Below are 23,057 nucleotides of genomic sequence, written 5' to 3'. Positions count from 1 at the left end.
ACCTAGCTAGAAGCTTTCAAAAAACCTGATCCCCTTCTAACTAGTGCAGCACAACTCCATCATGTTGTCCGAATTCGTCAGGTGCTTATCATCGCTAAGCAGCTCGATACACGTCAATGCTCGGAACGTGGAGGCCATGTACACCGCTATCACTATGGTCGTCCAGGAGATGCACGCGAGGCACGTCAAGCATTACAACTTCCTCATGTTGCATGGCCTAATCATATGGGCAAGGGCGTTCTTACCTCCTGGCCTTCCCTCATCGGGGATTGCACACCACGGAGCCCGGCACAGTAGCTTTAGGTCAAGATGCTCCTGCTCCAATCACCGACACGCATGTGGGCGTTCGACCATACACACACAGAGAGAAACACACAATCATAGAGTTGATTGCAATAATACTTATTTCGTTTTGTGTGCCGGGGAGGAGGGTTCCCAACCCCTCCTCCCGAACGCCAGCCTTAGTTCTATTTAGCACAACTCTCGCGGTTCTAGGTTTATGCTGAATTTAAAGTATGGCACAACACAATCGTAGAGTATTTTGTAGTAATACATTTTTGTTTTTAAAAAATAGATTAATATGATTTTTTTTAAAAAAAACAACTTTAACGGACCGTTTAGTAGTTCGATCGGATGGCCCCGCACATGTGTCGCTCGATCGGACGATCCGCACATGCGTCGCGGGCTTGAGTGGGATACGGCCGTTGGATCAAATGTGGACGGCCAGATCTGTGACAACTGCAGACTGTGCCGTAGCCACACCCAAACCCGCGCCACCGCCGCCGCCGTGGGAGCAGCTCGACCGTTCGAGGAGGCGGCGATGGAGCACGGGACAGTGGAGGACTCGAGCGCGTCGACGTTCTCCATCGCGGAGGAGGAACACACCCTCGCCAACCCCGCCAGATTCGTCCTCAACCAGGAGTGAGAGTTCTTGTGTACCCTTTGTTTCTTGTCCCCTTTGTTTTTTCCTTTTATTTTTCCTGTGTCCCCTTTGTTGGTTTCCGTGAAATTCGATCGTATTTCCGGCCAACATTTTGAATTTGTGCGGTAGATGAATCTGTGGTTAGAGCCCTAGGAGAGGAGGCAAAAACTTGGTTCTAGCTTCTATCAATCTTGGGGTTTACAGTGGAAGAGAGGAGAGATGTGGATTTGTTAGGCAATTAGATCGATTTTATTTTAGTGAGTAAACCGATTGGCTGTAGCAGTTGAATCTCCAGTTATCGATAGGAATTCTGATGAAATTAAGTGGGCAAGATTTTGTTTTGGGTTTTTGGAGAATGAGGGCATTGTGAGTGTTGAAAATGGTGAAGCCTACTTTTTTTTTGTTAACTAAGTAAAATTACAAAGATAGGGAGAAATATTTGTGGGGTAATGTTGCAAACAACCATCTTGACCTGTTGATATTAGTGTCAGTTGATAGGGTTGTCTATTGGATCACCTAGGTTTAGATCTAGTCGGGTGGTTCTATTTGCAATGGATGAACAACAATAGATGAATGAACAAAGAGGGAGTGAGAGGATTTAGGGTTGTGACCAGTCGTTGTTGAGGAAGAGGAAGTCCGGCCGGCCATCGTCGTTGTCGTCGCGGGCTTGACGTGGACGGCGGCGACGATGTGCTCGGTTCCGATGGCGGTGATGTGGTTGCAGCAGCGACGGTGTCGACGACGAGGCGTGGCGCGGCGGTGGACTTCCCGTCACTGGCTGCGCCCCCTCGATCGGTTAGGGTTTATGGGGTGGAGTGGCGGCGGCGACGAACCACATTCCTTGTGTCGTTATGCCGTCCCGTCCTCCACCCCTCTTTATATGGCACAGTGTGACGGGGGCCCACCAGCCATTGGGCTGGGCGCCCCCGATCAGGGCGCGGGTCAAGGCCCCCTTGAGCCGTTGGGCTCAAGGGGAGGGAGATCCATCTAACATTCTCCCCCTTGATCTCACTATTTCCTTTAGCTTTTTCTATTCCATCACAGATTTACATATAGAGCATGTTTCATCATCACGGTTAATTACCGATGGATTCGACAGCCACTATACACATCTCTATTCAGAAACAGATACTTTAACTTTTGGGCCCTATAGTCCAGGATTCATAAGGCTTCCCTTAAAACCCATGCATGCTACATGTTCCTTGAACATGTTGGGAGGTAGGCCTTTCATGAGCGGATCCGCGAGCATCCTTTCTGTTCTTATGTGCTCGAGACTGATTGTTTGATCCCGGACTTTGTCTTTCACAACATAGTACTTTATGTCAATGTGTTTGGCAGCACCACTTGACTAATTGTTGTGAGAGTACATTACTGTGGGTTCTTTATCGCATTATAACTTTAGTGGTTTCTCAATACTATCAACCACCTTTAAAACCGGGTATGAACTTCATTAGCCAGTTCACCTGCCCCGTAGCCTCATGGCATGCTATAAACTCGGCATACATGGTAGACCCTGCAGTGGTAGTCTGTTTTGAGCTTTTCCATGAAATAGCTCCTACTGCCAGGGTAAACATGTATCCCGATGTTAACTTTGTATTATCTTTTGCAAAGTCAGAATTCGAATACCCCACTATGTGGAGCGATTCTGATTTTCTGTAAGACAGCATGAGGCTTTTGTTCTTTGCAAATAATCTTTACTAATTCCAGTGCTCTAGGCCTGGATTACTTTGCAATCTGCCAAATAACCCGGTAACAAATGCCAAGTCAGGTCGTGTGCACACTTGAGCGTACTGTAGGCTTCCTACAGTTGACGCATATGGCTTTATTTTCATTTCATTGAGCTCATACTGATTTCTAGGACATTGTGATGCCCCATACTTTTCGCCTTTGACTATAGGAGCAGGTGTAGCACTGCATATGTACATATTGAATTTCTTCAACACCTTTTCTATATATATGCCTTTTGAGAAAATCCCAATGCATACTTTGTTCTATTTCGGTGAATCTCTATGCCCAAAACATATGAAGCCTCACCGAGGTCTTTCATGTCAAAGTTTGAGGACAAGAATTTCTTTATTTCCTGCAGTAGATTGACATCACTACTAGCCAGTAGAACGTCATCTACATACAGAATTAGGAAAATGAGTCTCCCATTCTTAACTTTGAATCAATACAGTTGTCCTCTACATTCTCTTGAAAACCCAAATTTCTTTATTGTTCCATCAAACTTCAAGTAGCATTGTCTCGAAGCTTTGCTTTTAACCCATAAATGGATCTCTTTATACGGCATCCCATATTTTCGTTTCATTTCATGACGAAACCTTTCGGTTGTGCCATGTATACTTTTTTTCTTCAAATCACCATTTAGAAATTCCGTTTTTACATCCATCTGATGTAATTCCAAATCATAATGTGCCACTAGTGCCATTATAATCATAAAGGAATCTTTACAAGAGACTGGAGAAAAGTCTCATTGTAATCAATGCCTTCTCTTTGCGTGAAAACTTTTGCCACAAGTCGCACTTTAAACTTTTCTATATTCCCTCTGGAGTCATATTTGGTTTTGTAGACCCATTTACAGCCTACTGTTTTGGCTCCTTTAGGAATTTCTTCTAAATCCCAGACATCATTTAATTTCATTGATTTCATTTCATCTTTCATGGCTTCTCATGGCCTCTTCATATGAGATGGGATCATCCTCCATATGCGACTCTTTCAGGCCTTCTAGGGGCCTCCTATTCTGGCACATTATCTGTTTGAGGCTGTTGCAGCTCCTCCTCTGATGTGGCAATAATTTCTGTTGAATCCTGTAGAACAGGTTCCTCACTTTCATTCATTGTTGCCACAGGAGAGATAACAACAGGTGTTGGTACCGCAACGGCATGCATTGCTGGCACAACATTAGCAGGTAGAGAGAAGAAAGGTTCCTGAGTCGACGGAGCGGGTACAGACACCCGCCTCTCCTCAAGATCAATTTCTCGAATTACCGAGCTCCCCCTAATCATTTCGTCTTTCAAGAAGACGGCGTGTCTCGTTTCTACAAACTTTGTATAACTGTTTGGACAGTAGAAACGATGACCCTTTGATCTTTTAGAATAGCCAATAAAATGGCAGCTTACTGTTTTGGGTTAAATACTTTATCCTTTGCAGGACTTCCCCACACACGGAGGATCCATAGCTCATACGGTGTTTTGGGCACCGATGCATTCTATACATTGTATGCATCGTTCTAAAACTGAGAACTCCAATGGAGGAAGAACTACATTCTTAACCAGTCTCTCAATTCTCCCCCTCGAAATATGGCATAAACAACAGTGCCATAATTTCGATGAGACATCAGAAGTTCGCTTTTCTTTTCTTTTGTCAACGAGGACACAACATTCACATTCTCAGAAAGAGATAACAAATAAAGCTGATCTTGCAACACAAGACCAATACATTCATTATTATACCATAGTTCACATTTGCCATTTCATATCTATCAGAATCCAATTTGGATACTCTTATTATCAAGTTTCTTTGCAAAGAATGGACATAAAAACATCTGGAAGTAAAAGTGTGAAGCCATTCGCGAGTTCTAGGCGAAAATCTCCAACAGCTTCAACTTTTGCTTCAACTCCATTGGCAACTCTAATGGATCTTTCACTTCTTTGCGTAGTCCTCATTGAACGGAATCCCTTTAAACAATTACACACATGAATAGTTGCTCTAGAATAAATCCACCATGTGGATCTAGAATAACCAATCATAATGAGATTCTTTACAAATGTAATAATGTTCTCACCTTTCTTTGCCATGATCACTGTCAGGAAGTCAGGATGATCTTTCTTGGAATGTCTTGTCTTCTTGCAGTGTAGACACTGATCTTGTCTCAACTGTAAACTGTTGTTTCTGAGGCGGATGCTGAGGCTGTTTTTCTTTTGAGGAGGGTGACCTGTGGCTCTTTTCCTTGTTATCTTTGACAAGGTTAATGGAGTCACCATTGGTCTCTTTGTGTCTTTCCTCCTCTTGCACACAATTAGAGATGAGCTCTTCAATATTCCAATTCTCTGTACTTATTTTGTAGTTGACAACAAGGTTGTCAAAGTTCTTTGGCAATGAGGACAAAACCAGATGGACCAGAAAGTCATCTGAGATGCCCAAATCTTTTTGCTTCAATTTGGAAGCCATGTTGCTCATCCTAAGAATGTGGTCTTTTACACCACCTCCATGGTACCTCTCTGTAACAAGCTGCTTTATCAGCTGTGTCGCATAAAACTTTGAAGAACCAGTAAACTGGCTCTTTATACTTTCGAGGTATTTAGAGACAGTGTCATACTCTGGGATTGAGCCCAATATGGTTGGCTCAATCGTGTTCTTTACCGCAGCCAAACAATTCTTGTTAGCTGAAGACCATTTCGCATGCTCAATGTCATACGACATGATGAGGGAAGCATTGTCCCTCTCTCTCTTTTTCCATTCAGCATCTGACTCTTTTTCACCTCTGAAAATTTCAGCAGGTTCTATAGGACATGGGGTAGTCAACACCCAGTCCACCTCTCCCAAGATAAAGGCAAGGTCGAGTTCTCTTTTCCATTCTTCGTAGTTATCTCCTTTCAGGGTCGGAATATCTTTAATGTAACCCATCAAGGAGTAGCCACCTGAGATAATCATGTATTGTGAGAACAAAATTAACATTAAAATTATTATGTATTAAGTCTACATCACCGTTGGGCAGAAAATAGACATAACACATAAAGCCATAACTATAACATTGCAATTATCAACGTTGGTCAGAAAAATTACAACATCATAGCACATAATTAATGTTCCTAAAATTAAAATCTCCCGTTGGTTCGAAATTTAATTTTAGAAACACTAATTTTCATCAATTTCATCTATTTGCAGCGGAAGATCTATATACAATTCGTATAAACAATAACAAAACTCTGTTATTTACTCTCTGTAAAATTCTCCCGTTGGTTCAAATTTAAATAGAGGTAAAACATGCAAAAACAATTCAAAATTCTATTGTAATTTGCATGAAAATATACAAAATACATGTTCAGAAGCATTTCTCACATTTATCTATTCTCTAAACAATTTTCACGTTGGTTCAAATTGCTTAGAAATAATCACAATAATTATACATAATTGAAAAAGCTTCTGAGAGGACCTATTATTAAACTCTTCTTTTCTTTTTCTTTCGGCCCCGAGGGACCTAAATTGAACTTTTCCGGCCTTTGCCGGTCGGTCCATGGCCACCTTGCGCGCGGGCGAGCGCCCCCTCCCCTCCCCCAGGCCGCAACCTGGGCCTGGGCCGGGAAAGCCGCCGCCGCGCGCTCCCCACTTGGGCCGCTTTCGGCCCGGCCGCCGTCGGCCGTCCGATCGCTAGGGTTTCGATCGGACGGCCGGGCGCTGAGATCGGAGGGACAAAAACCCGACCCCAGCCGCCGGCCGGCCGAAACCCTAGCCTCTTCTCTCTTGCGGGCGGGTGCGGCCGCGCCGAGTGGCGTCATCTACGCCGGCGACCCTTGCGCCGCCGCGCCATGGCCGGCGACCTCGCGCTGCCGCGCGCCCACTTTTTCTCTAGCGCGCCGCCGGGCGGAGCGGCCGAGCGGAGCGGCGTCGCCGCCGCCAGCGGCCCTTGCGCCCTCTTCATTTTCTCTTCTCCGCTCCCTCCACCGTCTCTAGCCCCCACCGTGTGAGAGAGAGCGGCGGCCGAAAAACGGAGATGGCGGCGCCGCCGCGGGCCCCCTCGCCGGCGCGCGCGTGCACCCGCGGGTGCGCGCGCGGCCGTCGAGTGGCTCCTCGGCGGTGCCTCTTTGCCCCTCCCCCCTCCGTGGCCGGCGTCATCGACGGCCGGCGACGAGGTAAGATTAGGGTTAGGGTTTCGATCTTTTTGATCCGTTGGATCGTTTGCTTTTCTCTTTGGATTTCTTTCTTCTCTGTGGATGTCTATCCCCGAACCAAACTAAACGCTAACCTGGCTCTGATACCATTGATAGGGTTGTCTATTGGATCACCTAGGTTTAGATCTAGTCGGGTGGTTCTATTTGCAATGGATGAACAACAATAGATGAATGAACAAAGAGGGAGTGAGAGGATTTAGGGTTGTGACCAGTCGTTGTTGAGGAAGAGGAAGTCCGGCCGGCCATCGTCGTTGTCGTCGCGGGCTTGACGTGGACGGCGGCGACGATGTGCTCGGTTCCGATGGCGGTGATGCGGTTGCAGCAGCGACGGTGTCGACGACGAGGCGTGGCGCGGCGGTGGACTTCCCGTCACTGGCTGCGCCCCCTCGATCGGTTAGGGTTTATGGGGTGGAGTGGCGGCGGCGACGAACCTCGTTCCTTGTGTCGTTATGCCGTCCCGTCCTCCACCCCTCTTTATATGGCACAGTGTGACGGGGGCCCACCAGCCATTGGGCTGGGCGCCCCCGATCAGGGCGCGGGTCAAGGCCCCCTTGAGCCGTTGGGCTCAAGGGGAGGGAGATCCATCTAACATCAGTGTCACCATGTCTATCTTGCTTTTGCAGCTTGCATCTCGTCATTTTTTATGTATTTGTATCTCCATTATCATCATATCCATGCCCTTCAGATTATATGTATGGACTTAAGTACCCTGAGATTAGAAAACCAGAAATCACAGGCACATGTCAAGTGGACCAGAGCAAATTTATTTATTTTTTTACGATACTCATTCTTGTACAACTTTAAAGTGAAGTTTTGAGATGTGTTTTAGCAATCAAAAAGCCATATTGTTTCACTTGGACCATTTGGTTGCGTTGAGTTGAAAAGATTGTGGAAGGTCTCTCTTGTGCTTTTGATGTGTACAAAAGTATTAATGAACATGAAGATTCTTATTTTTTCTCCTTCCGGTTCTCTTTCTGCCATTGCAGCCCAAGGGTAGCGTTTTGTGGATATGGGGTGTGTTTGGTTGCTCGTATCCCCCTAGCCTGGTCCGTCTCTCTCATCCTGGCTGAGTTTGACCTGGCTAAGAGGATACATATGCAGCTGTTTAGTTGTTTGCATTAGTCTATCTAGGTTGGTTGTTTGCATTAGTCTATCTAGGTTGGTATGAGATCTTGTTTGGTTACTCGTATGAGAAATACGGTTTGGAAGGGATCTTTTTTGGTTGGTTGCACTGATCGAGTGTGGTTACCTCTTTATTTAGCTGGGTAAGATTACCTTTACAATATATATATAATTATATTGGGTTTTTAGTTAACAATTAAATATTCTCTTACATATGCAAATGATAATATTAGAAGTGCAAAATCATTGTCTTCTCTATATAAAATAAAATAAGTCATCAACTTTACGAGTTTGTGATAAAAAAAAGAAAAAAAAGTAGATTTTTATTAAGGTAGACCGCGGTGTACTAATCTACCATTAGTAGATACTACAGCGACTTCTTTATTACGAAAGAAAAAAGAAAGCGAAAAAACGAGAGAGGAAAAAGGAAAGGGGATCGGCGTTGCGTCGTCGCCTTCAGCAACTCTCCGCTCGCCGCCGCCGATGCGCGCCTGTCGCTCCCCTCCGCCCGCCGCCGGTGCGCCCATCTTCCTGTCGCTCCCCTCCCCCTGCTGCTCGTCACTCCTCCCATCTCCCCGCGCTTCTTCCCTTTGCCCGTCGCTCGCTGCATCAGATCTGGATCGGAGGCTGGTGACAGAAGGTGGGAGACGACGGTGGCCGGCGATTGAAGGTCGGGGGACGGCGGGAAGAAGAGGAGGGATGCAGCAGCAAGACGGATCCGCCTAGGGGCTCGTCGTTGTGGCCCCCGTCGAGCTTCGTCGCCTTTGAGCTGTTCGCTGCTGCTTCGCCATGTCCGTAGCTTCGTTGCTCGCTGGGAGAATGAGGAGGGGGAGAGGGGCAGGGTGGTGACCCCATCGCCTGCCCTTGCAGGCGCGGGTGCGGCGCTGCACGCGCGGGTGCATGGCGTTGCATCGCGCGGGCCTGGCTGAGCAGCGAAGCTCAAATCGAGCGCTCCTGCTCAGCCTGGCTCACGGGGCTTTTTTGCATCCACTCGGCCAGGCTGGGAGCTACGTGCAGGCAACCAAACGACCACATAGTGCATCCACGCATTCGAGCCAAGGACTATGCAGGCAACCAAACACACCTAGCATCCCTCACCCTGCTGACAACAAAGTCAACATAAGAGTTCAGACTACAGGTAATTTAAAATATTATATTATCCTGATGTTTTTAATACTGTAAGATGGACTGAAGTTGTTGGTTTCAGACCTTTTTTTATCTTGAATGCATATTAGATTAATTTGTGCAACTTAATCAACTAATTAAATTATGTTTCCTCTCAAAGTTTGTCTTTTGGCATTTAATATTGTTTAGATTGTCACCTAACATATATTTTCAAAATGGTAAATAGTCCCATTATCTTGTATATTTTTTCCCACTTGTGGTATAGATAGGTCTTACATCTAAATAGAATGTTATGGGCATGTTTCTGTTGAAAGATAATTCGACTACCAAAATGGTTAGTAACTTCTAACATCGATATTCATGTTTGAACCAAAAGTTAAATTCAAATAGATGTATCTCAAAGAAATACTTGTACCATTATGGTCGACTTGATCTCATTGCCTTCTTGATATTTTATGGTTTCACTGCTTTTGTCCCTGAAGAAAGTGTGCGTTCTCTTCTGACGCGTTTTTATGTTGGCAGGGGATCCAGCCATTGATGTATTCAAGGATGGTTTACAGGACTTGATAGTCATGTGCCAACATGTTAGAGGGACTTTTGACAATGCAGTGGTAGATTTTAGATCAAAGGTACCTGCTCAGCAAATGGACATAGATTCAAAGTAGAAATGAAATTTCCGTATGCCCTCTGCTCCATTGTTTTCCATCAGAACTTTGTGTAACCAGTTCATTATTGGAACGTTGATTAGGTGTGATTCTTGGCTATAAGGCGATTTTACTAGAAATCTGCTTTGACTGAGTTGTGGAAAGTCAGTGCTCTGCTTTTCAATTTTTGGAAAATCAGTCTATGTACTAAAACTAGCCTGACAATGTGAACAGTAAAATGTTTCCGTGGTTGTTGCTTAAATACTTGTTCCAAAATGCATTATCATCCATTCATGTTTCAGGTAGGAACATAGAGAATTAAGAGAACTTTGCTTTCGTTATGTTCTGCTGTGAATTATCCTCAAACAGGCATTGCACCTAATGATAAAATGACACAGCAGTTGACAGGATTTCACAAGGAAATTGCAAACATTCTCACATCATGGTTTGGAACACTGAACAACGCTAATACTTCATTTGCACTAGCTTATTGAATAACAATGTTACAACACATACGGTTTCTCAAGGATGTGGCACAATTTCAAAACATCTGTATGTACCAGATGCTGACTAGTGCTCCACATTCCATTGATAAAGGCAAGACTAATCCAAATATCGCTAACATAATGCATGATCACAGGGAACAGGACGGTAACAAATTAGAACCCTAGCATTTCGAAAATGGTACAACGATGCGATAATAAAAGCATCAAACTACAAAGAAAAACCCTAAACACCTCCGACTGGTCGAGCATCAACAATGGAAGTGAGCTGAGGATGACCGCCAGGTGCATATTCCAAAAGAATAAAGATCAGATCCACAGTTATTAGCCTTTCCAGTGTTATTATTCACCATAGATGGGGGTACACGATTCCAGGTGCGCCTGCTCCTTTCTTGATGCAGATGACAGCCACAAAGAGTTATCTAGGAGTTGTGGCAACTTTGTGTGGAACTCACAAGATTGACGAGGACTGAGTACGAAGAGGCCCAGAGTTGGGGTCTTTGTGTTTCAGAGACAGATTAGCAAACTGTGAATCCAGGTCTCTGCTGTTACTTCGACTGAGGGTAGTAGTAGGTTGCGGCTGCTTCTGTTGCTGCTGCTGCTGCTGGTACAATGATCTGAGACGACCAATTTCCCGCTCAAACATCTCCTGTTGAACTGAAAAATCAGAGGAAAAAATCTTTAGAGCACTTAATAATTTGTTGTCAGCATAACTTTTGGTTTATTTTTAGCATCAGTAAATAAATTGATATACGGTATTCCGTTGGACTGAAAGGCAGTGATGATGCTAAAATAATCCTATAGTTCATCATTAGGGCAGAATTTTTCTAGTTTAGGAACATATGAGGCTTAGTTTCTATCTTGTGATAAGAAAAGAAGCTTTAACAATATGTTCAGGCCCTTATATAATACAATCACTGGCATACCGATTATGCAACTATCCAAACATTTATAGGACTTCAAATACTCATGTACCAGCAGTCAGAAGTCAGATATTGTATGTTTCTGCCAAGTTCATAAGTTATAGAAGTGGATATGGAATTACTTGACCTTTGCACATCTTGGCCAAGGGTAGCATCATTCTTACTAAAGGAGCTAAGTAGTAGGCTGTTTGGCTTCTATATTTGAAATCTTCGGTTAAATGGTTTGTCAACTGAGTTTATACTCCATGTATAGACCAAAAAAACATTCTACAAATAGTTTGGCTAAAAGCTCAACTATAGGTATTTTTGTCATGATTAGTACATCTTAAAACTTGAGAATTAAATTTCATTTCTTCCTAACTGCGAAACTTTGACACATGCTAAAATGATTTTTACTAGCACTTAAGTGCAGACAAGAACAACAAAGTAGGTACACCAAATCAAAATGGAGCATACTTACAGCGTTTAATTAGTTGCTCTTGAGCTAGACTTTCCAGCCTTTGCTTTAAGGCTTTGTTTTCCAAGTCAAGCATAATATTCTGTTGGCTAAGAAACTCCATTTCAGCAGACACATCTATCCCTTCTGACTGTATTGTTCAAAAAAAAAATCAGTGTCAAATATAGAATTGGAGTGTTGAAGAGATAGCAGGGGAAAAAAAGGTTGTAGCAACCTCACCTGTAATGCCTGAACTTTTCTCTCAAGCTCTGCAATATATTGAAGCTTCCGAACGCGGGACCTTTGAGCATATTGCCTGCAACAAACATGGGGAAAAATCTTCAAAACATATAGCATGAGAAGTATTTAATCACGCCATATGAGGAAACATTTAATTACGTATGTTGTAAGTTTGGAGACTTTGATGGGCTGTCTAAGATTTACGTTGAAGGTTTGACCATATCCAAAATACAATCCACAGTCTATGCACATGCATACACAGAAATGAATGCATTGTTCGTGCCATCCTGTCCCATGAATCATACGCACAAACTGCGCACGAGTGCAACTATACAAAATAATTGACATCCACCAAATGCACTGTTCACTTTCATGTGACGCATACTGCATTCTCAAGGCTTACTGGTTGATAGATGAACTCCACAACAAAGCCTCCAAAAGCATATTCAGATTGCATATTCTAAGTGAAGGCCTGATCCTTCTTGTATGTGTTAAAGCAAACATTATTTGATCTCTTCAGATTATCATCATCAAATTTCACATGTGATATCCTACAATATGAACACACTTTTGAAAGCGATAATGTGAATGCGACAGTATTTGAACTCACTGTTTAGCGCGCTTGGTGTCCGCCTCGGATTGTGCATGCTTCGGCGGCACGCCCTCCTTCCTCTCAGGCCCAACCTTCTGATCATGCCCCGATTCGTCCGAGGATCTCCTGTCCATACCATGATCATGATCCCTCAACACGCTCGGCGACCCATGGTGCCCACCAACCTTCTCCTTCGCCGGCATCGGTGGACCGCCGCTTTGCCTGTAATTCACCAAATTGTTCATGCCCTGCTCCCATGGCCGGCCCTGGTGCCTACCAAACGAGCTTGGCTTCGCATAGTACTCCTGCACACCACCCCACGGCGCGGCCTGCCCTCCTCCTCCTCCTCCTCCCATCCCTTCAAAGCCATTGGCGTAAGCGCCGGCGGCGGCGCCTCCGTCGAACATCGCAAACGAGTCACTCGACGACCGGCGGTGGCCGGCCCGGCCGTGCTGCCGCACCGGCGTCTCGGGCTCGTTGAGCAGGTCGTCGAGCCACGACGGCTGCTCCTCGATGAAGCTCTCCGACGACGTGCGCTGGTGGTGCCCGTGGCCGTGCCCGTGCCTGTGGTGCGGCGCACCCTGCGGCCGCGCGATCGGGCCGTGGTCGCCGGCGTACGGCCCCGCCGCCGCCGCCGCCGTCGGGAACGGGCTGCGCGGCGGCAGCAGCGCCTGCTTGGGCAGCTTCGCGTTCGCCATCATCATCCGCTCCGACCCAACCAATCTGAAACAACAAACACCTCTCCTCCATAAGACTCTAAACCCAACATCAACTCGAGATTTGAGCGAATTCAAGCACCGAGCAACCACGAACTCGCATCGAATCGAAGCAGGCTACTCCCCCAACCCACCCCCCAGATCTCAGCGACCAGTTCGCTCAAAGCAAACCCCCGAATTCGAGCCAAAGATTCGATCCACCCCCCGAGCGGAAAAATCAAGGCGAAACAGCACACGGACACAGTCAAGATCCACCAAAGCACAAGCAGCAACACCCAAATTAACCTCAGAAACGCGGCTCCCAAACCCCGAATCACAACGAAAACAGCGCAAACCGAGCACGGATCAAGAACCACAGAACCCCAGCCAACGCCAAGAATTGCAGCGACAAACACCAAAAACCCCCCACGAGATACCCACCAATTCGGCCGCCCCGACCGCCGCAACGAACCCCAGCTACGAGTTTCCGACTCCCCGGACTCTTCTCCGGTGGTAGCCAAGCTAATCTATGGAGGAGCTCGAGCTCGAAGGCTACGAAGAAGAAGAAGAGGATAGAGTAGTGGAGAGGAGGAGAAGAAGAAGAATGGAGAAATCGTGGAGAGAAGGGAGAATCGAAATAAATAGTGTCCTTAAATAAAAATTACTTGGATTTAAATTACTAGATTTTAGGAGGAGAGATTTTTCGGGGCGGCGAATTTTTGGGCGAAGCGTGGCCGTTGGATCTGATGATCCGACGGCACGTGAAGGTGATGAGGATTTATTTTATTTTATTTTATTTTTCAATGCGATGATATTTGGGTGGGGGTGGCCAACAGCCCAACACTGGGACACTAGTGACTCGTGAAATGCTAAGCGTACTACTGTAGTGTACATGAGGAGAAATTCGGGTTATCCGTTGATATGTTTACGTTGGCAATTCGCGCCAAAAAAAAATAACTTCTTATTTTCGGCCGTAAGGAATATTTAAAATATTACTATAATTTAGGTGTTGTGAGTTTAGTAAGTAATAGAAAGTACAATTATAATTAATATTGTCTCATCCATTTCGGTTATCTTGTATGTATTAAATTACGTCTATGTAACAGGTATAGGTACGACCGTTTGTTCACTGAGCTTTGGGCAGTTGACAAATGTAATATTTTTGCCATGGTGCCTGCTATGAAACCTAGCATATAAAGCCCCATGACATTGACAATAGCCAATTTTCTTCTCTTTTTCATACCTTTATGCTTTCATGCATATAAATTGTTCTCCTTAGTGCCTAAGCTATTAACATTAGTTGTTTCTTAGATTTCTACTGCTAAAACCATAATATTGACCACAATAAAATATATTTTTTATAGACTATGGTTGGCTTATTTTAGTTTACCACTTACGCCTGCAATATTTTTAGAGCCTTATTGCTCTATATATATAATTATTTTTTATTTACAAATATATCGTTTCGCATTTTCCTCTTATCAGCCAACGATGGGGCCAAAAGTCACAAAGATTCATCTTTACCAAAAACTCTAGATCAGGGGGAGTGGATAAAGGGCGAGAAGGAAAATATCCAAGAGGTACATAGATAGCAAATGCAGTTGGTGCATGTGGCAAAACACCAGCTATATGAATGGCCTTTCTTTATGCAGCCCATATTGGGTAGTGGGGGCGAGTGAGCGAGCGAGCAGAGCAGAAAACAACTAATGCCAACAGCAGGACAGCTCAGGGATGGATCATCCAGCTGCGACCACACCACCATTTGTTGGCTCTGTCGTGCTGTTTTGTTTTTAATTAATTGATTATAATTAAACCCCATCTTTATTCTCCCCCCTCCTTGATCTCTAGCTTGTTAATTCTTTCTCCCTTGTGACCATCTCTTTGGCTGACCTGATTGGGTGAAAGAACCAAAAAGAAAAGATCATGCATTTTTTTTTTGGTAGGGAGATCATGCATGTTGGCAACAAAAAGGAGGAGACATAACCCTAAAAAAAATGATCCCATGATTGATGAATGAGTATGATGTGCATGCAACGAATAATTGTATGTGGTATAGTGGCATTTCTATTTTATTTTCTTTAGAATGAATTGGTGAAGATAATGTAATAGCTATCCATTCATCTTATTTATGAAATGTCAAATGTTATCTTGTACTATGTGGAAGAATAATATGGCATATACATAAATTGTTTACAGAAAAGAATTAGCTCAATTGTATTTCTTTTCAGATACTCAATAGTGGATGTGGATTGGGTGGAGGTATATTGGCAATAGCTGTGTTGCTTGGAAGGTTTGGTTTGGTTTTCATTGTTTGCTACTTTGATCTTTTTCTCTATTTTTTTTTCATTTCTTGGCTCTAAATATTTACATTATTTATGAGATTGGAATTATGAGGGGGAAAATGATTTTTGGTAACATTATTGGATCACCTTTTGCTGCCCCTACACTCTTGCCTTTTGGGGTGACCTTAGCTGTGGGCAACTGAGGTAACAGCCGGCAGATCATGGTTGCATACGCACCAAGTTTATTAGTTGTAAAAAGATGACAGTTACATTACCAAATCCAAACTATACCTCTTAAACTCTGCCACTGAAGATTTGTGCTTGACAACGATGCACTTATGTTTTTCCTACCTGCTATTAGCTTCAGGTTTTTAATGCTGCCCTATGATATGGTTGTCTAGTTGTAAACCTAATCAACTGTATTCCTAGGCTAGCTAACTGCCACATCCTCGGGGAAAAGAAAAAAAGAAAAAAAAAGAAAGAGTTCATTATATGTTTGAAATATGTTCTTAACTTTTGGACCGAGTACATTATAATATAGGGGTAAGTATGTGTTCTTTAAAGGTTATATTTATATAACTTTGTGTGCAGATGTTCATGAAAGTCTATAAGAGAATGATAACGACACACATTTTAATTTATCACACAATTTATATTTTCACGAATAACTACTTCAAATAGAGTTATATATCTAAATGCGATGATAATTTATACGTTTAGTTTTATATACTGGCTCATTGTTGACAGGGTTCATTAAAAAAAAATCAGATTTCGTTGCAAAAGAGATGTGTGACATGTAGAGCTTATCCTGCTTGAGTCCAGCCTGCTGCTATCATCGACGTGAGGACAAGTTAGCTAGCCGTTCGGTTGGATGTCACGGTTGGAGTATGTTGGCTCATCAGTGTCACAGTGCAATAATCTCATAACAATATGGCAAAATTTGCTACATGATATTTAGGGATGAAAACGGATCGAATACGGTCGGAAACTAGCTCTATCATATTCTTTTTTATTTTTTTTAATTGAAATCGGAATCGGAAACCCGCATATGAAAACGGAATCGAATATTATCGAATACAAATACGAAGCGAATACGAAGCGAAACGAATACGGTGACGAATATTAATCGGAATATAAAAACCTCTCACTACTAAATAAACGATTTTTATGTACGAGACCCTACGATTTTTGCAAATAGACTACAACTTGTCGCGTCTGGAAAAATCAAGTAGCATTTTCACATACGGCTCCTTAATACACCCCTATGGAAAAATTGATTTTTCCATGCGGGCTCTTCAGCATATGGACCACTTAAGAGTCCGTATGGAAAAATCGATTTTTCCATACTGGCGTCTTAAGAAGCCATATGCGAAAATAAAATTTAAAACTAGTTTATCTCACTCATATGAACTCTAAATTGGATAATTATTTTTCCTAAATGTTTCTAAAATCATACTCTATCATGTTATTAAGTTCTTACTGCTATTATTTTAACCATTTTTTCTTGTGAATTTGTTTTATCAATTAAAAATTTGAATTTTAAAACTTCAAATAATATTTTGAAGCAGTAAATAATTTCAGCTGAAAAGGTTATGAATATAAAAGTTGTAGAAATCATCAAGACATACAACTTTTATTTTGATCATTTCTTCATCTGACAAAATGGTAGTAATATTATTTACAAAATTTATATATCTCTACTATAGTTTATAAAACCAAATGAGAGATATGAAATTTTGTGTACAATGTTACTATCACTTTGTCGGATGAAGAAATGACAAAAATAGAAGTTATAGATCTTGATGAATTATACAACTTTGTTGTTGATGACTTTTTCAGTTGAAATCATTTAGTATTTGAAAATGTTGTTTGAAGTTATCATATTTTCAAATTCAAATTCAAACTGTTCAAACAAAGTCATATAGAAAAATGACCAAAATAAAAGTTGTTGATCTTGATAAGTTATACAACTTTGTTTTTGAGAATTATTCCATTGGAAATCATTTACTACCCGAAAAATTATTTGAATATCTTATATTTTAAAATTCAAATTTTATATAGTTCAAACAAACTCGGATGGAGAAATGACCAAAATAAAATTTGTAGATCTTAATGAGTTGTACAACTCTGTTTTTGACAAATTTTTCATATTTGTTCATTTAGCATCATATAATTCAATTCGACATTTATTTTTGCCAAAGAAGTCCGATTTGCCTCTTCTTCCCTCTCCACCGATTCAAAATTTCAGCAACTTATCTTCTCTTCTCCCTCACACTCAGTCCTCTCTCTCCACCAATATTTCTCATCTTCTCTTCACTACTTCTCACTTCTCAGTCCTCTCTCTCTCTCTTTCTCACCTCCTTTTCTCTCTCTCTCGCCAACCGGCGCCCGACGGCGGGCTTGACGCCCGCGACGGCTGGTGGAGGCGGCGGCGGTGGCCGGGCAGTAGTTTGGCGGGCGACGGCAGGGTGGCGGGAGCGGCGGCGGCAGCAGGGAGTCGCGGAGGCGGTGGGGACGGTCGGCGGCGCCGGATCCGCCACCCACACCCTCGGGAGCGACGGCGATGTGGCGGGATCGGCGGCGGCAGCGATGGGAAGGGTCGGCGGTGTCGGATCTGCCACCCACGCCCTCGGGAGCGATAATGGCGGGCGGCGGGCGGCGGCGGCGGGAGCGTGCGACGGCGATGTGGCGGGCGAGGAGGCGATGGGACATGGCGGCGGCGGCTTGGCCCTGTGGCGGTGGGCTGATGGGAGCAGCGGCGGTGGGTCTCGTCCTGCCCGGATCCGGCAGCGGCGGGCCTCCTTGCGCCTAGATCCAGCGGCGGCGGGCCTCGTCCCGCCCAGATCCGATGGTGGCGGGAGCGGACGGCGGTGGCTCCCACGACAGCGGTAGCGGAGGGCGCGATGCCGGCATGATTTTTTTTAAGACTTTATTTTTGTATTTTGGATTTTTATTTTTGCATAAGAATACCATATATCCGATGAAAAATACCGGATAGTATTCGACCGTTATCTGATTCCAACGGATATCACCTATATCATATTCGTTTTCATTTTCGAAAAAAAGTATCCAAATTCGTCTCCGAATATGTCACGATTAAAAGACACCCTAAAAGACTAAGAATTTGTTGGATGACACTTTCAACTCAGTTGGATAGAGGAATTCTTCAAAAAGACAAGAATATGGGTAAACAAAATCTTTGAGCTAAGACTAAAGTGAAAATGAAATACGAGATATGAAAAAAGAAAAGGCAAACGTTTTAAATCAAGTAGCAATAAAATGAATGATCAAAAATTTATCAAAAAGTCAAACGGTGGTATATATTAAAAACCGAGATAATATTATAATAGTTGTCTTTACAACCTTACCACAACTTAAGTTGGAGGAGAGAAATACAAGGACAATATGTGCCGTCTCATGGCACGCAACAAGACCAAAATATACGTGTCCCTCTCAAAATAGTTAGTCTCGAGCACTTCTTAAATTTGGCATCAAGTCTCACTCTAAGATCGTGATGCCATTTTCAGTAAACATCGTCCGGTTTGTGTTTTATTAGACTAGAATATCACATTTTCTTGTAAATTAGAGGCTCATGTTTTTCCTGGTTGACTAAAGAAATGTTTAAAATATTTGTCTATATATAAAGTCCATATCTGAATACGACCTACACATAGCAAAATAGAAGGTGTCACTACCACCGAGTGAAAGCGAATTACACTCGCTAGACATTTTGATGTAAAAATAGCTGCCATACATTTTTTCCTTTGTATTCGGACAGACTAAAACTCTCTTGTGTTTTTTTTTAAGAATAACTCTCTTGTGTTTTTAAATGTGCATGAATTGGAATATAATTATATAATATTCTAACAACTTCAACTCTAGCATGCATGGAGTAGTGCCCGTGCCAATTTCGTAGCAAAGTGCACGACATTTCAACGAGAACACTAAAAAAATTGTTATAGTGGGAACAGGAACAGAATATATATATATATATATATATATATATATATATATATATATATATATATATAGGCACTGTTTAGTTCCCAAAAACTTTTCGCAAAAACATCACATCAAATCTTTGCATATATGTATGGAGCATTAAATATAGATAAAAAGAAAACCTAATTGCACAGTTTGTATGTAAACTGCGAGACGAATCTTTTGAGCCTAATTATTTCATGATTAGCCATAAGTGCTACAGTAACAACCTTGTGCTAATGACGGATTAATTAGGCTCAAAAGATTCGTCTCGCAGTTTCTAGGCGAGTTATGAAATTAGTTTTTTCATTCGTGTCCGAAAACCCCTTCCGACATCTGGTCAAATATTCGATGTGACACCCAAAAATTTTTATTTCACCAACTAAATAGGCCAATAATCCCTGGCTTGTGTACCGTCATTGATATTTATCATGGTCTCTGTGTCTAATTGACATAATTGAGAATTGTTTTAATCGATCTATGCCTGCAGGTGTACGTGTTCAAGGCCCGGTAAAATTTTACACCATGTCACATCGAATGTTTGAACACATGTATAGAATATTAAATATAGACGAAAAAAATAACTAATTACACAGATTGCGTATAAATTGCAAGATGAATCTTTTAAGCCTAATTGCGCCATGATTTGATAATGTGGTGCTACAATAATATTTGCTAATGACAGATTAATTAGGCTTAATAAATTCATCTCGCGGTTTATAGGCGGATTCTGTAATTTGTTTTGTTATTAGACTACGTTTAATACTTCAAATGTGTATCTGTACATCCGATTGTCACGTCAAAACTTTACACCCCTAAATCTAAACACAGCCTAAGCAGAAGATAGGAGTACCGAGGTCCTCTTTAGGAAGCTTGTAGCTGCAATTTATTATTAGTTTTTGAAGAGTTGTAACTTCTTTTAGAATATTCAGCTTTCCAAACAATTTAAATTCTCACATAAATTCCAAAAAGTTGTAGTTATTGAAATATAAACTATCCCTCTATTTCATATTATAAGTTTGACTTCTTTTTAAGTTAAATTATTAAAAGTTTAGCTAAGTTTATAGAAAAATATAGTAACACTTATAACATCAAATTACTTCCATTACATCTAACATTAAACATAGTTTGATAGTTTATTTGTCCTGTATTAAAAATAAGGTTATATTTTTTTATAAATTTTATCAAACATAAATAAGTTTAACTTAGAAAAAAGTCAAAATAACTTATAATATAAAACGGGTGTAGTAGAAAGCAGATAAAACGAGGTTCATTCTCACTAACTGGTCACTGTGTTGGGAAAAGGATCCTCTGACTTACTCACAAGTTGATTCTCAGAGCTTTCTCAGCCCTCGGCTGGTCACTGTGATGGGAAGAGGATCATCTGACTTACTTCCCTCTGACTTTGAGTCACTGACATGTGGGGCCACTGACTTTGAGTCACCGAGTAGAGGGCCCACATGTCAGTGATAAAAGTTAGAGGGAAGTAAGTTACAGAATCTTAATTCCACTATGATAGCTCTAGATGTTCTTTTTGTTTCCTATAACACAAAGGATGTACATATATATATATATTTGACGAAACAGGTGATTACATGAATTCTATGTTCCGATTAAGTAGTTAACTGAGCATCACATCCAGTTGACCCAAAAGAAGTGAAGCCGAAGTAAAGTGCTCAGCTCAAAGAAAGAAGGTGGTGGGGGCTTCGAAGAGTGAATAAGTTCGGCATTCTCGATCTCAGGGCTTGACTAGTTGACTATGGGCCTGGTTGGGATGTTTGGCAGAGTTTCTAGCTATGGCAACTTTTCCTAAAATAAGAAGTTTCCTAGAGTTAAGATTCTGAAAGCTGTAGTTGTAAAACCCAGAAAATAAATTAGAACATTAGACGGATTTGCTAATTCGCGCATACGTGCCGCGGGCGCGCACTCCAGCCCACCCGGCCCACGCGTACGCGTGCACGGTCCACGTCGCTCACAAAGCATGACGGGCCCGTTACGGAGTAAAATACGATTAGTGCGAGGATTAGCGTGCTGATTTTTTCCGAGTAATTAGATCGTAATTATTATTTCGGTTAAAGTTTGAAAACTTTCTACACAAATTTAAAAACTTTTTAACTCATATTTAAAACTTTCAAATTAAAATTTAAAATTTTTAAGTCATTTTAAAAAGTTTTCAATCCAGATTTGAAAACTTTCAACCTAGATTTAAAAACTTTCAACCCAGATTTGAAAACTTTCAATTCAAATTTGAAAACTTTTAGCTCAAAATTTGAAAATTTTCAACTCAAATTTGAAAACTTTCAGCACAAAATTTTAAAACTTTCAACTCAAAATTTGAATTTTTTGAAGTCAAATTTTAAAAACTTTCAACTCAAATTTAAAACTTTCAACCCATATTTAAAACTTTCAACCTAGATTTGAAAACTTTCAACTCAAAATTTGAAAACTTTCAACTCAAATATGAAAACTTTCAACAAAAAATTTGAAAACTTTCAAGTCAAAATTAAAAACTTTCAACTCTACATTTATAAAGAGGTGTGTGAAAGATTGAAAAAAAATCGGAAAGAAACAGAAAAAAGAAAAACACGATGAAGGAGAAAAAAAAGTGCGAAAAAAGAAAAAAAAAGGCGCAGGGACGGGCCCAGCTGGCGTGCGCGCCAAAATTTGAAAACTTTCAACAAAAAATTTGAAAAATTTCAAGTCAAAATTAAAAACTTTCAACTCTACATTTATAAAGAGGTGTGTGAAAGATTGAAAAAAAATCGGAGAAACGGAAAAAAGAAAAAAGAAAAACACGATGGAGGAGAAAAAAAGTGCGAAAAAAGAAAAAAACGGCGCAGGGACGGGCCCAGCTAGGCCCAGCTGGCGTGCGCGCCAGCTAAACTGCTGACGCGTACGCGCGCGCTAAGAACCCACAACATTAGAAGCTGGGAAGCTTAATTTTTCCAGAGAAACAACTACTGACTACCAACCAGCTGTTTGTGTTTCTCAGGATGTTAAGTTTCTCAAATAGACCCTATAGGACACAACAATTAAGGAACCAAATGGCTGTGATATCAAGAGAGAGAGAGAGTTGGGGGATATTTATACAAAGTTAAAAGTTAGACAATAATTGACTATAACCACCCATGCCACTGGTAATACATGGCGTGATTTGATTTAGCACGCGTGAGATGGGACATTATTACACGAAGCACGTACTGAAATTTGGCGAAGCATCACTCGAGAATGAGATTGTGATGCCGTCCAATTGTGCTGTGTTTACTTGGAGTACTTTTGATTAGCACGTACCCTTGTGCCGCACAACACCATCGCTCACATCATCTAGGACCAAAGAAAATTCCAGTGGTCGTGCTCACTGCAGCCTGCAGGCATCAGCATATTGACCATATTTCTCTGTCAATTTCCCGGCACACCGTGTTGTAGTTTTAGCTTATTCACCAGATTAATAAAACAGATTATTTGTTTCATGTTTTAAAAAATATATTTAGTAAAAGATTTTTTTTACTGCATTGCATTAATTAGACCACTTGTGACTTGTCTTATGTGGCCCCGTTCTTTTCCTTAACTCCAAACTTTATCTTTCTCGTTTTCCATTAGCATACTTTTCAAACTATTAATTTTTTTAAAAAAAAGGTTCTACGTAGAAGTCGTTTAAAAAATTAAATAAATCAATTTTTATTTTTTTTATAATAATTAAT

The 23,057-nt window shown here is 41.8% G+C and overlaps 2 protein-coding genes across 2 annotated transcripts; both read right to left on the bottom strand.

The window, feature by feature from the left end:
* Positions 1 to 3,384: 3,384 nt before the first annotated feature.
* On the bottom strand, positions 3,385 to 7,402 carry LOC112936885 (uncharacterized). The gene is made up of 3 exons (XM_026021262.2): positions 7,023 to 7,402; positions 4,707 to 5,562; positions 3,385 to 4,599 (listed from the first exon to the last, which is right to left on the bottom strand). Exons 1-2 carry the CDS (start codon positions 7,057 to 7,059, stop codon positions 4,736 to 4,738), a joined length of 864 nt encoding a protein of 287 aa, XP_025877047.1. The 5' UTR covers positions 7,060 to 7,402; the 3' UTR covers positions 3,385 to 4,599; positions 4,707 to 4,735.
* A 2,748-nt stretch (positions 7,403 to 10,150) lies between these two features.
* LOC4350088 (uncharacterized protein At4g06598) lies at positions 10,151 to 13,649 on the bottom strand. Its single transcript, XM_015761830.3, has 5 exons — positions 13,535 to 13,649; positions 12,417 to 13,121; positions 11,807 to 11,882; positions 11,591 to 11,717; positions 10,151 to 10,864 (listed from the first exon to the last, which is right to left on the bottom strand). Exons 2-5 carry the CDS (start codon positions 13,100 to 13,102, stop codon positions 10,659 to 10,661), a joined length of 1,095 nt encoding a protein of 364 aa, XP_015617316.1. The 5' UTR covers positions 13,103 to 13,121; positions 13,535 to 13,649; the 3' UTR covers positions 10,151 to 10,658.
* Between the last annotated feature and the right edge of the window lie 9,408 nt (positions 13,650 to 23,057).

The sequence above is a fragment of the Oryza sativa genome, chromosome 11 (genome assembly GCF_034140825.1).
Source record: "Oryza sativa Japonica Group chromosome 11, ASM3414082v1".
Taxonomy (NCBI): domain Eukaryota; kingdom Viridiplantae; phylum Streptophyta; class Magnoliopsida; order Poales; family Poaceae; genus Oryza; species Oryza sativa.
Note: the sequence above shows the minus strand (reverse complement) of the source record. Positions and strands in the feature narration are given on the sequence as shown.